The sequence below is a fragment of the Pararge aegeria genome, chromosome 16 (genome assembly GCF_905163445.1).
Source record: "Pararge aegeria chromosome 16, ilParAegt1.1, whole genome shotgun sequence".
Classification (NCBI taxonomy): Eukaryota; Metazoa; Arthropoda; class Insecta; order Lepidoptera; family Nymphalidae; genus Pararge; species Pararge aegeria.
This window is the reverse complement of record NC_053195.1, coordinates 12,716,183-12,728,630: the sequence shown is the minus strand read 5'-3', so window position 1 is coordinate 12,728,630 and position 12,448 is coordinate 12,716,183. Positions and strand designations below refer to the sequence as shown.

General features: G+C 37.7%; 1 protein-coding gene across 1 annotated transcript; it reads right to left on the bottom strand.

The window, feature by feature from the left end:
• Window positions 1-1,086: 1,086 nt before the first annotated feature.
• On the bottom strand, window positions 1,087-7,982 carry LOC120630646 (uncharacterized transmembrane protein DDB_G0289901-like). The gene is made up of 2 exons (XM_039899909.1): window positions 7,967-7,982; window positions 1,087-1,619 (listed from the first exon to the last, which is right to left on the bottom strand). The coding sequence occupies exons 1-2, from the start codon at window positions 7,980-7,982 to the stop codon at window positions 1,087-1,089; spliced, it is 549 nt and encodes a 182-aa protein (XP_039755843.1).
• Window positions 7,983-12,448: the final 4,466 nt, after the last annotated feature.

The following is a 12,448-nucleotide window of genomic DNA, read 5'->3' as shown; positions in this document are numbered from 1 at the left end:
ATAAAGCTTTTCTGGTAAAAGTTTCTTCGTTGTGAAATACTAACAACATTAGTCAATAGATGGCGTTACGCTCTTCAAAGTAGGATCATTGTATTGTTTTTGGTTAAAAAAACCCCTGTACGCTCGATTTAGCCTCATGCGTATTACTTTCATAACCAAAAAGACGGTCTGAAATTCAACCTGCAATTTCACACGAGGAAAATAAAACCTCATTTCGTTTTGTCAATTAATTGAAAATTACAGGTATTTTCTCAGGTCGTAAATACGAAATGTACGATAGTAAATAAAGTAAACAATTTACTGTAAAAAAGGTTATAGCTTTTTACTATAACTTCTTACCAAACGATCGTACCTACTTCCTTCCCCGTTTATGAAACTCAATTGGTAGTTTGGGATTTTAAATGATAAAGGCAAACAGTGTTTGTTCGAAATTTAAATTAATGCGAAGAAATTACTAATTAACCAACTAATGGTATAAATTCAAAAATATCTTTATTCCAGTAAGCGCATAGATGGCACTTATGATGCGTACAATGCATGAGACCTGTGTACACGGAAGTGCTTATCACTTCGCGATAAACATATTCGTAAACTTAAAACTAAAGCTACGACGGTTCCAAACGCGCTCTGGTCTAAGAAGAAGCCTACAACAAACTTAGCCGGGTATTCTTTTTTGTTATCACCATCTCAGTTCTCACCAGAGCAACCTATTTCGAGCAATAATTTACACCAAAGCTCTCATAATCGATAAACATAGTCCTTTATACTATAAAAGCACTTTTACTATAAACTTTAGCTATAGCTCTTTATCTGCAGTATTTAATAGGTATATAGCAAATTAAAGAAACACCAACAATTCATGACCTCTCAACCTTTGTCAAGAGGACCTTCTGGGAATCGATGCCCTATATGATATTACTAGCAGCAATAAGTTTTGAGTATTGGGTTATAAAAGTTAACTTTTTTATCATCTTCACCACTCCCCACCCCACCTCCACTCCACCTCCACTCCACCTCCACTCCACCTCCACTCCACCTCCACTCCACCTCCACTCCACCTCCACTCCACCTCCACTCCACCTCCACTCAACCTCCACTCCACCTCCACTCCATCTCCATTCCACCTCCACTCCACCTCCACTCCACCTCCACTCCACCTCCACTCCACCTCCACTCCACCTCCACTCCACCTCCACTCCACCTCCACTCAACCTCCCCTCCACCTCCACTCCATCTCCATTCCACCTCCACTCCACCTCCACTCCACCTCCACTCCACCTCCACTCCACCTCCACTCCACCTCCACTCCACCTCCACTCCACCTCCACTCCACCTCCACTCCACCTCCACTCCACCTCCACTCCACCTCCACTCCACCTCCACTCCACCTCCACTCCACCTCCACTCCACCTCCACTCCACCTCCACTCCACCTCCACTCCACCTCCACTCCACCTCCACTCCACCTCCACTCCACCTCCACTCCACCTCCACTCCACCTCCACTCCACCTCCACTCCACCTTCACTCCACCTCCACTCCACCTCCACTCCACCTCCACTCCACCTCCACTCCACCTCCACTCCACCATCCTCGTGTATTACACAGAGCTTCTCTCTACCTTAGACCCACCATGCTGATCCTATTCGGGTTAGTGGGCTTTAACAATACGTAACCATTATTGGGTTGACTCGGGAATCGAACTCATTCACCCGCAGTCGAATATTCTAACCACTAGACCAACGAGATATATATATATATTAATCCTATAAGATAAAGGTGGTAAACAGATATATACTACTACGACAACACACACATTGCCATTTAGCCCCAAAGTAAGCGTAGCTTGTGTTATGTGTATATGTTTCTTTACAAATAATTGATAGTATAACCACTAAGATGCTAGGGTGCAAATTCGGCCTTATCACTAAAAGTGATCTGATAACGACTAAGACGCCAGCAGGTAAAGCTCCGCCTGAGTCTTAAACGAGACTGAAGTATGTTTTGCAATCTGCATTTACTTTTATCAAAATACCCACCAACACAATGTCATGAACTTTCTCAGCGAATCAAAAATAGTTCAATCAATTTGTTGAAAACTATTAAATAAATTAAATAAGAATTCTTAGCAATTTTAATAAAATATCTGGTTATCCAAAGTATAATTATTTACCCACTTAATATAAAGTTACTGTAACAATTCTTTTGTGTGAAACCAATAAAAACGTGGAAATTGGATGTGCACCATCCAATTTCCACGTTTTTATAAAATTAAACTTGGCATGAATAAGGAAGGGGCCTGGGGCAGTTAAGTTACTTGCTGACTTTTAGTTACGTTACTTTTATTAAAGCGCTCACCTTAGGCTGCATAATCACTTACCGTTACGTGTGATTGCACTCACTCAAGCGCTCGTCTGTAAAGATAAAAAAAAAAGTTATTTCGATCATAGATACATACTTCAATATTATGTATTTCTGTAGAGCAAAGATAGATTCGGAAGTATCAGATCGTGGTCGCTGGTCTCAATAAACTTCGGACGTGGGCAGCGGATAAATTGTGCAAAGGTATCGTTTGCTGCTTTTTATACCAACGTAAAACTTAATAAGACCCATCTCGTAATAAAACAGAGACGAATTTTGTAAGCTCTTGACTTCCATCTTTGCAGTTTAAAAATTGCGGGCTAAAAATGAAACAAGTGTAAAACTTATAAATTATTGAAACGTATTTCGATATTTATTCTTAAAACTTATAATCAACACAAAGAAAATAAATAAATAAATACTACGACAATATCGCCATCTAGCCCCAAAGTAAGCGTAGCTTGTGTTATGGGTACTAAGATAGCTGTGATAGAGGAAACGTTTTTACTTTCTAATGTATTGGGTGCAGAATTTAGAACGTACAGAAACCGTGTACACGACTAATATTGAAGCATCAAAAACCACTTCACTTTAATAGTGTTTCTTGAACAGGTGGTTAGTCATTTCATACGATTTAGTACTTGACAGTAATTATTTTACCTCTAATGTTCTTAACGTCTACCATAAAATGGGAAAATTTAGATCTGTTTTTGAGTTAGCAACATTCCGAGACGTTCGCGGGACGTTTTCACTGTTTTTGGACACAATGCACTTGTGGGGTGTAGTCCTTTGTGGAGTGATGATAAATGATAGAGATTGTTAGAGATTGATAAGTGTATTTCAAATGATAATGATTGATAATGATATTAATGATATTGATAATGAGTACGCGTCGAGCGGCGGCCCGAAGTGCACTGTCCTAGTTATGGCCACGAGGTTCGACGATTGCGTAAACTGCTGACGGTGCAGTGTTCGGTACACGCAGTGGCCCGAACAGCACTGCATGCAATAATGACTGAATGAGGGTTCTGTCTGTTCTTAATTCTGTGGACTTTGGAAACGAAGTTTCATACACGTGCCTTGAACCACGTGAATAGTTATTAAACTCTCTACGCTATTAATATTAAACCTCGACCTTAGTTATTAATTACCTTAAACAGCGCAACTGTTATTTAAATAACGTTCGAAATAGGTAATGTATTAGGTTTGAAATATCTATTGTGAATAGTTCCTTTATAGGATCTCGGATGGCATACTTTTTATCTTTGAAAATATTGAGGGACAGTTCTCGCGGGATTTAAAAGTAAACGAGATTAAACTTTGTTCTGATATAGCGATGACGTAGCTTGCATCTTGGAAACTGAAAAAGATACTGCTAAGCTTCTAAAAAATAAGTGGTTCTCGCAGGATATTAAAACTGAAAACAACACAGACGACACAGCTAGCTATATAGTTTGTTATATGAATATGTTATAGGGAATCTGTGAAAATTAAGAATTGTACACAACTCCTACGAAATTCTGGCTTATTTAGAAACAATTAATAATTTTTTTAAAGGTTCTATTATTTGGAATTTCATACGATTTTTTTTTTTTTTTTAAATATACTAAATTAATAAACTACAACAATACATCCCCATCTTGCCCCGAAGTAAGCGTAGCTTGTGTTATAAGATCGCTGTACTAACTAGCTGTTAAAAATGTTAATGAATATAACACACATAAATACTTATAATATACAGATAACCACACAGAAAATGAAAAACAATCGCGTTCACCACACAAACATTTTCCAGTTGTGGGAATCGAACCCACGGCCTAGAACTCAGAAAGCAGGGTCCCTACTCACTGCGCCAGTCGGCCGTCAGTTCAATTGTATAGAACTAAAAGGCAGTAGGAAATGTGTTAAAAATGAACCTTCACAGACAGTTATATTCACCAGAACCTAAGCCTTCGGCCCCGGTTAATATCACTTACTTTCAATAAATACGTAAGCCCCCGAACCCACATTAGAGCAGCGTGGTGGGTCAATGCTCTAAAACCGTCTCTCCTAGAGACCTGTGACCAGCACTACTTAAAACTACGGATGCTAATGATGATGACAAAATAAATCTCGCTGACTGCCTGACATATAAATAAAATAAAAAGCCATTTATTCTACTTACTACCATAATTATAAATTTCTGTTAAGATTATTATTATTGTTATTATTGTTGGTATTTATTTATTTTATTTATTTATTAAACTCTTTATTTGTATACCACAACATTTAAAATGTAACAAAAACAGAAACATCGAAAGAAGTAGTAATACAAAAGGCGGCCTTATCGCTTAATAGCGATCTCTGCCAGGCAACCTTAGAATTAGGAAAAAAAAAAGAAGAGGAGAATAGACTGCTGGTGGTACAAATATTAAAATACATACATGCAAATAACTACATGCCAATACATAAACTAGTGTGCACAAATAGATAAAAAGTAAATAATATAATAAATAAATAAATATAAAAATAAACTAATATATATAATAACAACACTTACATAATTAAATACTTTAACATACAATAAATGAGTAAGTACATATATACATACTATTAAAAGTCGTTAACAATATAATGGGCCTTAACTGCTCTTTTAAATATCGCCAGTGATTTGGATCGTCGTATGCTCAATGGAAGCGCATTCCACAATTCCACAGCTCGTACGCTAAACGAACGCTTATAAAATTTTGTCTTATGATAAGGCATACACAGCGTCAGCGCACGGCACGATCTTACACCAGATTGCTCACCAAGAAAAGTGAACTTCTCTTTTAAATACGAGGGAGTATTTAGATGAAATAACACACAGTACAGAAGAGAAAGTACATGCATATCCCGGCGACGACGAATAGGAAGCCACTTGAGTTTTTGTCGAAATACGGAAACATGGTCATATTTGCGAAGGCCAAATATGAACCGAATAGCCAGATTTTGAAGACGCTCAAGTTTATTAAGCTGATCCTCGGTCAGATTAAGAAAGCTTGCATCCGCATAATCGAGAATAGATAGAAAAAGAGAATGTGCTAGCATAACTTTGGTCGGAATTGGAAGAAATGATTGCAGCCTTCGCAACGAGCTCATCGCCACAAACACTTTCTGACTCAGCTCTTTGACATGCACTGTCCATGACAATTCCCGGTCGAGGTATACACCAAGATCTTTCACAGAGTCACAAAAAGGAATAGCGATGCCATTATAAATAACAGAAGGAATGCTCAGCCAATCAACCCTCGCGATCATTCCTGAGCTACCAATAACGATAGCTTTTGATTTTGCAGGATTGACCTTTAGCCCATATTGCCTGCTCCACTCAGAAATTGCAGCCATATCATTATTTATAGCTGCAATAGCAGAACCAAGATTTTGAAGGGTAGATGAGCGATATATTTGGATATCATCTGCATACATGTGATAGAGAGAAGAGATGTTTTGAGTAATAGAGTTAATGAAAATAGAAAAAAGTAAAGGAGATAACACGCCACCCTGAGGTACCCCAGCCGCTACATCACACCAAGACGAAAAGGACTCGTCAATCTGAATGCGCTGTCGACGGCCATTGAGGTAACTCCGAAACCAGTCTATTACTGATGGAGATATGTTAATAGAGCGTAAAAGACTAAGCAAGATGTCAAAGTCAACTGTATTAAAGGCATTGCTAAAGTCAAGCAGAATAAGAATTGTTAGCTGCTTGTTATCCATCGCCCATCGAATATCATCAGTTACTTTAGCAAGAGCAGTAGCCGTACTATGACCAGGACGAAAGCCAGATTGCAAAGAACTGAGAAGGTTATTCTTATTAAGAAAGAGACTAAGTTGTTGAGATACGAGTTTTTCAAGAACTTTTGAGAGAAATGTTAAATAATATTGTATACAATATTTACTATTGTATACAATATTATTTATTAATTTATTCCTTAATTTTAATTCAAAAGTTATTTATAAACATTATACACAATTACAATACATAAAAGAATGCACTAAATTATAGTATCTACACTAAAAAATTTAAATTTCTATTACTTTTACCAAGTTATTTACGTTCAGTTATGTACGTACGAATTTGGAAATAATATCATATTATTGTTTGGTCTCTGTGATTTAAGTATTTCCGTTAGGTACTTTTACGGTAGGAATCACCTCTTTGGCGTAGGCCTCCCCCAGATCTCTACATGCCTTCCTTTCCTTTGCCTTCCTCAACCATAGCCAGTTTTGTTTTCCTTATCCTAAGGTTGCAGAGATCGCTACGATGCGATAAGGCCTTTTGTATACTGCTTGTGTCTGGGTTTTTTTTTATTCTTCTTCTGTATTTTTATATAGCATTGTCAACTTTCTGGTTCGGAACCCTAAAAACAAACACTCAAACTAAATCACAGGCGTATGTTATACGTGTAACGGAATTATGAAATACTGTTGAAGTCTGCATAAGTATATTTCATAAGGAATCACGATGTAAAAATATTAAATCAAAAAAAGCATAATTAGTTTTCCTACAAACTAATTCAAAACATTATAAGTGTTTACTTATGATAACCCTATATTAAGTCTTTATTGAAGATATAAGGCCGATATGTGCATAGTACCTACGCTACAGTGACAGGAGTCACTTTGTTTTACTTTAGCATGTGATGTTAGGGCTGTATCTGATTTCTTTCAGTAAAAACTATGGCAATGATTTACTCAAAAAATATAAGGGTTTCCGTTTCACAGATAAGTCGCGAGACACTAAATAATATAACTCCAAAGCCTCTGAAGTATTATTTCGGTTTTCATTTACGCGTTATATAAAAGACTAACGCCTGTGTATTTAGTTTTAATGCTGGACAAAGAATTTTAACATTTATAAATACCTCTCTTTTAGAAATGTTCATATTACTGAAGCAACATCCGCAAACAGTTAGCAGCTGAAAGTGACATGGCGTGAGCGATTGCTTGTATTACTTTTTAAATACAGTCTTACTTATAACATAATATACAATGAATTGGTTGGTTTCGGTTGGAATTTCGACATAAAGCGTCCGTCCGCGTCCGCGTTTGTTATACTTTTTTATAAATCCTGTGGGCGGTGGGAAACTTTTTTTTTTCTGGGATAAAAAAGCCTATGTTACTCTCCGTCCTTTTAACTAACTCTATGCCAAAAATCCAGTGGATTGATTGCTGAGTTAGGGCGGGAAGGAAGAACAAACAAAAATACTTTCGCATTTATAATGGAATATTAAGGCATATTAGTAACGATTATAAACCTTACTAATATTAACATGTATGTTATATATGTATATATATATATATATATACCCACATAATTTGTTATATATAACAAATACAAAATTATAAACCCACGTGTTGAATTCAAGAAAGACTCGTTGCCATATAGGTACTAGCAGTACCTATTCGGCACAACAACGAGTTTCTATATACAGTTTCCTTTAAAGCATCCCGTAGGAACAGTTTATTTGGGATGGGAAATTAAAAATTTAAAACCCCGTTTTCAATTGTGTACATTATTCTACCCTTTATTTTGAGATTCATAATGAGGAAGTTGTGCCAAATAATTTGTTGCAAATTAATTACCATCGATGGTGGCCATCTTGGTTTGAAATTTGACAAAGTGTATAGTATTCTACGTGAGGAAGCGGTGATAGCCCAGTGGGTAGGAGCTCGACTTCACTTTCGACCGACCGACCCGACTTGGGGCCGAGTTCGAATCCCAGAACGTACCTCTAATTTAGTTATGTGCGTTTTAAGTAATTAAAATATCAGTTCTCGATAGTTCACAACTGGGCCAGCTGGGTCGGAGGAGACCCGTGCCCTGTAGTGGGCCAGTAATGAGATGATACGATGATGATATTGACAAATCATTTCATTTGAAATCAATATCATGGGAGTTGTGACAATATATGTTCGCCATTATGTGGCGACGGCCATCATGGACCGATTTTCGTAGGTACCCTACGTAAGTGCGCCAAGATATTAGAACAACGCTTACATATATACAACCCTAGTATATACCTTCTACATATAATCGCCGGTAATAATTTATAATCCGTCGACACCGTAAACGGGATGATTCACACTCATAACCCCACATTACTGCCCCATTATATCCCATATGAGATCGTAAAGGTTCTTGTGAGCTTATAAATTTTGGCACTTTATCGGTAACGTGCTCTCTTCACCTTATTAATTTCTTAAACCAAACATTTTCTTGCGAGTTTTGGTTCCCCCTAATACTCCCCGTGATAGACGTAAATTTCCATTATATGAAAACACATTTACGGTGTATCGGGAACAGTAAAATGTGAAATATTAACCTTGAAGCTCATCAACTCATTTAAAACATTGGATCGAATTATGTAGAGCCGGACTTATTATTATCATTCTCAGTCTATAAACTTCCTAGCTTTAGTATAAGATTTTAACGCTCCTTATCAAAACCTATATTAATACAACAGCACTTCAGTCAGTGACTTGTTTTAGGAGTAAAAATTCAAATTCAGTCTTGTCAAAATAATATACAGTGTTACAGAATTCGCGACTCTAAAACGAGTAAAATTAGGTTCATTTTGCTTCGACGTTATAGTGTTTCGATACTCAACCTAGGTTACATGATTGCGGGCATAGAAAACTTATACTGAACGTACTGAGTACAAGCCTTCCCTCACAGCTTTCTAATTCCTATCGGAAAGAGCCTGGAGTGGGATTAAATATTTAGAACTTTAACTCCTTCTTTGCTAAACCGATTTGTATGCAATTTTTTTGTATATTTCAATGAATTTCTGAATTGCACCCGGTAGGTGGACTGCTTTGCCGGGCAGGACGATGTCAACTGGGTCCGCTAGTTTAGTATACCTAACATTTTGTATCACATTCAAAGATGTCAAGACAAAAATTATTACCAACTGACATCCCATGGATTGGAAAAGAAGACCCGGTAAGCCATTGAAAAGATGGGAGGACGACATTGCGAAAATTGCGAGTCAGACGTGGAGTACTCTAGCAAGGGACAGGTACAAATGGAAAAATATGGAGGAGGTTTTTACCGCCGCCGGCGGTCCTTACATAAATATTATAAATACAATAAGTTAATATACAACTTAGTTAAGAAAACATCATAAATAGAAAATAGGAGATTAGGATTAAGAAAGATTATATTTAACTCTATTATATTTAGCCCGTAAGATACTTAATTGAAGAAATGTAAATAAATCATTATTTATATATCATTTTATATGTTTCTTAGTTGCCTGAAGCAAATAAATCGATAAAATAAGTATATACTTGTATGTAGGTTGCTCAAAATGAATTAATCTGTTACGTGTCGCGGGAATATGCAAATTTCCAAGTAAACACCGACAACAGTGGCCGTTGGGACTTTATTGGTAAAAACAAAAATTGTAGCGTATCTAGGTACTACATTCCTGTTTCACTATAACCATTGCTTTTAATAAAAACATACGAATGTATACCTACTTCCATGTGATATTTGGATAGCGGAACAATGTACGTCAGCAGTGCAGCAGTGTGAGGGTATGGTAAGCCAAAAGTATAAAATTACACTACGGCCCGTCCTACCAAAGAAGAAAATATCAACGTAAACTAATCTGGTAAATAACTATGGCAGACTATTCGAAGTATTCAGCTATATGCATTGATAATATTATGAGTTAAATAGAGTTTATTTACTCCCATTAATTAAATAAGATGACTTTTTTTATATACCACTACAAGTTAGCCCTTGACTGCCATCTCATCGTAAGTGATGATGCAGTCCAAGAAGGTTGCGGGCTAACCTCATACCCCTTATCGGTTTCTACGCGACATCGTTCCGCTAAATCGTTCCGCTAAATCGCTTAGCGGCACGTCGTTGTCAGTAAGCCTCCCAGACCAGAGAAAATTAAAAAATAAAGTTTTCTAAATTGCCCCCGCTAGCTGGATTCGAAGACGGGACCTCCAACTTGAAACCGCAGCGCCAGCCTCTGCGCCTGGGAGATCGACAAGATAACGATAACTGAACTCATGTGGATTTTCTTTGTACTATACTAGTATTTCAGACAAGTTTGGAACTCGTTCGGGTTTCTTATTCATTATGTTATTCTTATTTACACCTCGCGGTTAGCTTTGTGCTTTGTCAAACAAACTTCAGTTCAAAGCAAGCTGCGAAACGGTTATGAAACTAGGTTCGAGCGCAAGTGCTAGTCACCTCAGGCGATATGTCACAATACTATGTAAGGCGATTAGCAATCTGCATTACTTAGCCTATAAATATCCCACTGCTGGGTATAGATTTCCTCTCGAACATGAGACATGACTCTAGAGCATACACCCATTTTTTTTTTCCAGAGCCAGAGCCTCCCACCAGACAAAATAAATGGCTTTAGTTTGAATCAGACTGACAGTTAGACCGTAAGACCGTTCAATACTTGTGTTACAGAATTGTCTCAAATCAGGAATCGAAATCTTACTTGGAAAGCATTTTATTGTCACTGTTTAATATCTTTGGGACTATTTAAAGTATCGTGAGGTTGTATGCAAATGGCGACATTTTAGTCTGATGGTAACAAAAGGAAATCAGAAATACCGGCATAGCTCTTGCTGACAAAAAAACCAAACGTGACTGTATCCAACACCGAAATCAAAAAGTCTACGATTCTGCGAATCGGAAACGAATTTGCGTGGGTCACGGGTTTTCATTGAATCGGGATTAGTTTTCAGCGCTCCGGTTACGAGGTGAGCTTTGTTTCAGTCAGACAGGCGTTTGCAACGACATAAATATAAGTTTGGAACTGACAACATTTTACATTAAAAAAAAACGTGTGTTTACTTATGTACACGATAAAAGTCTTTTGAAAATTATTTTTATCTTTGCCTTGTTCTACGTTTGTAGAAAAAACGACACTAACAAAAGAAAAGAGGTATTGTTTGAATTATTGGAACTCAACTAAACTGTACTCAATTTAGACAAACTAAAATGTTGACTATAGCTTCATGGTGTCGGTTTTTTGTAACGGTGTTATTTTTCCCTAACGCGCCAAAAGAAGTATAACTTCAAAACCGGATTTTAAAATAAAATCAGCCGACAACATTTGATAGGCAATTAGAGGATCCGTGGAAGAACCAGTGTTACTGGCATAGCTCATTGTCATCAACCTGCTACCGGGCCACTACAGGGAACGTGCCTCCTCTCAGAATGATAAGGGAGTAGCCGTAGTCCACCACGCTGGCCAAGTGCTGATTGGTACTTGGTAGACTCCACACGCCGTTTGGAACATTATGGAGAGCTCTCAGACATGCAGGTTTCCTCACGATGTTTTCCTTCACCGTTATAAAGAATATTTAAATTGCTTAAAATACACATAACTTAGAATAGTTAGAAGTGCGAGATAGGATTCGAACTCAGGTTCCCGAAAGTGAACTCCAAGTCGTGCTCATAATCATCAAATAAACCGACTGACGTCCACTGCTGGACATATGTCTTTTGTAGGGCGTTCCAAACTCCACGATTCTGGGCCGCTTGTATCCAGCGGCTCCCCGCGACTCGCTTGATGTCGTATCTCCACCTAGTTGGGGGTCGACCCACGCCCTTACCTTTGCGGGGTTGCCACTCTAACACCTTGGAACCCCAACGTCCATCGTTTCTCTTCACTACAGCTTCGCGACTCGTTGTGCTATGTCGGTAACTCTAGTTGTTCTACGGATCTTCTCATTTCTGATTTGATTACGTGTATCTCATGAGGAGTATCTCACTCCTAACATAGCTCTTTCCATCGCCCGTTGATTGACTCTGAGCCTTTTTTTGAGACTCTCTTTGTCATCTCACTACGCTGTCGCCACTTAGTTATGATCTGTTGGCGAGCCTAATAATTAAATAAATTATACTAGCTAGTGATGTACCAACTGATGTTTCACATGACATGTACTTAGGTCCAATGTGAGTCCGGCTTTATTTGTCCATTCAATTCGTACAGCACTATAAATACGTTAGTATTCAAGAATTCCTAAGTAAAATTAAAATAGTATACTTTCTCATTCAGGCAATCTTTATGTTTCAAGTTG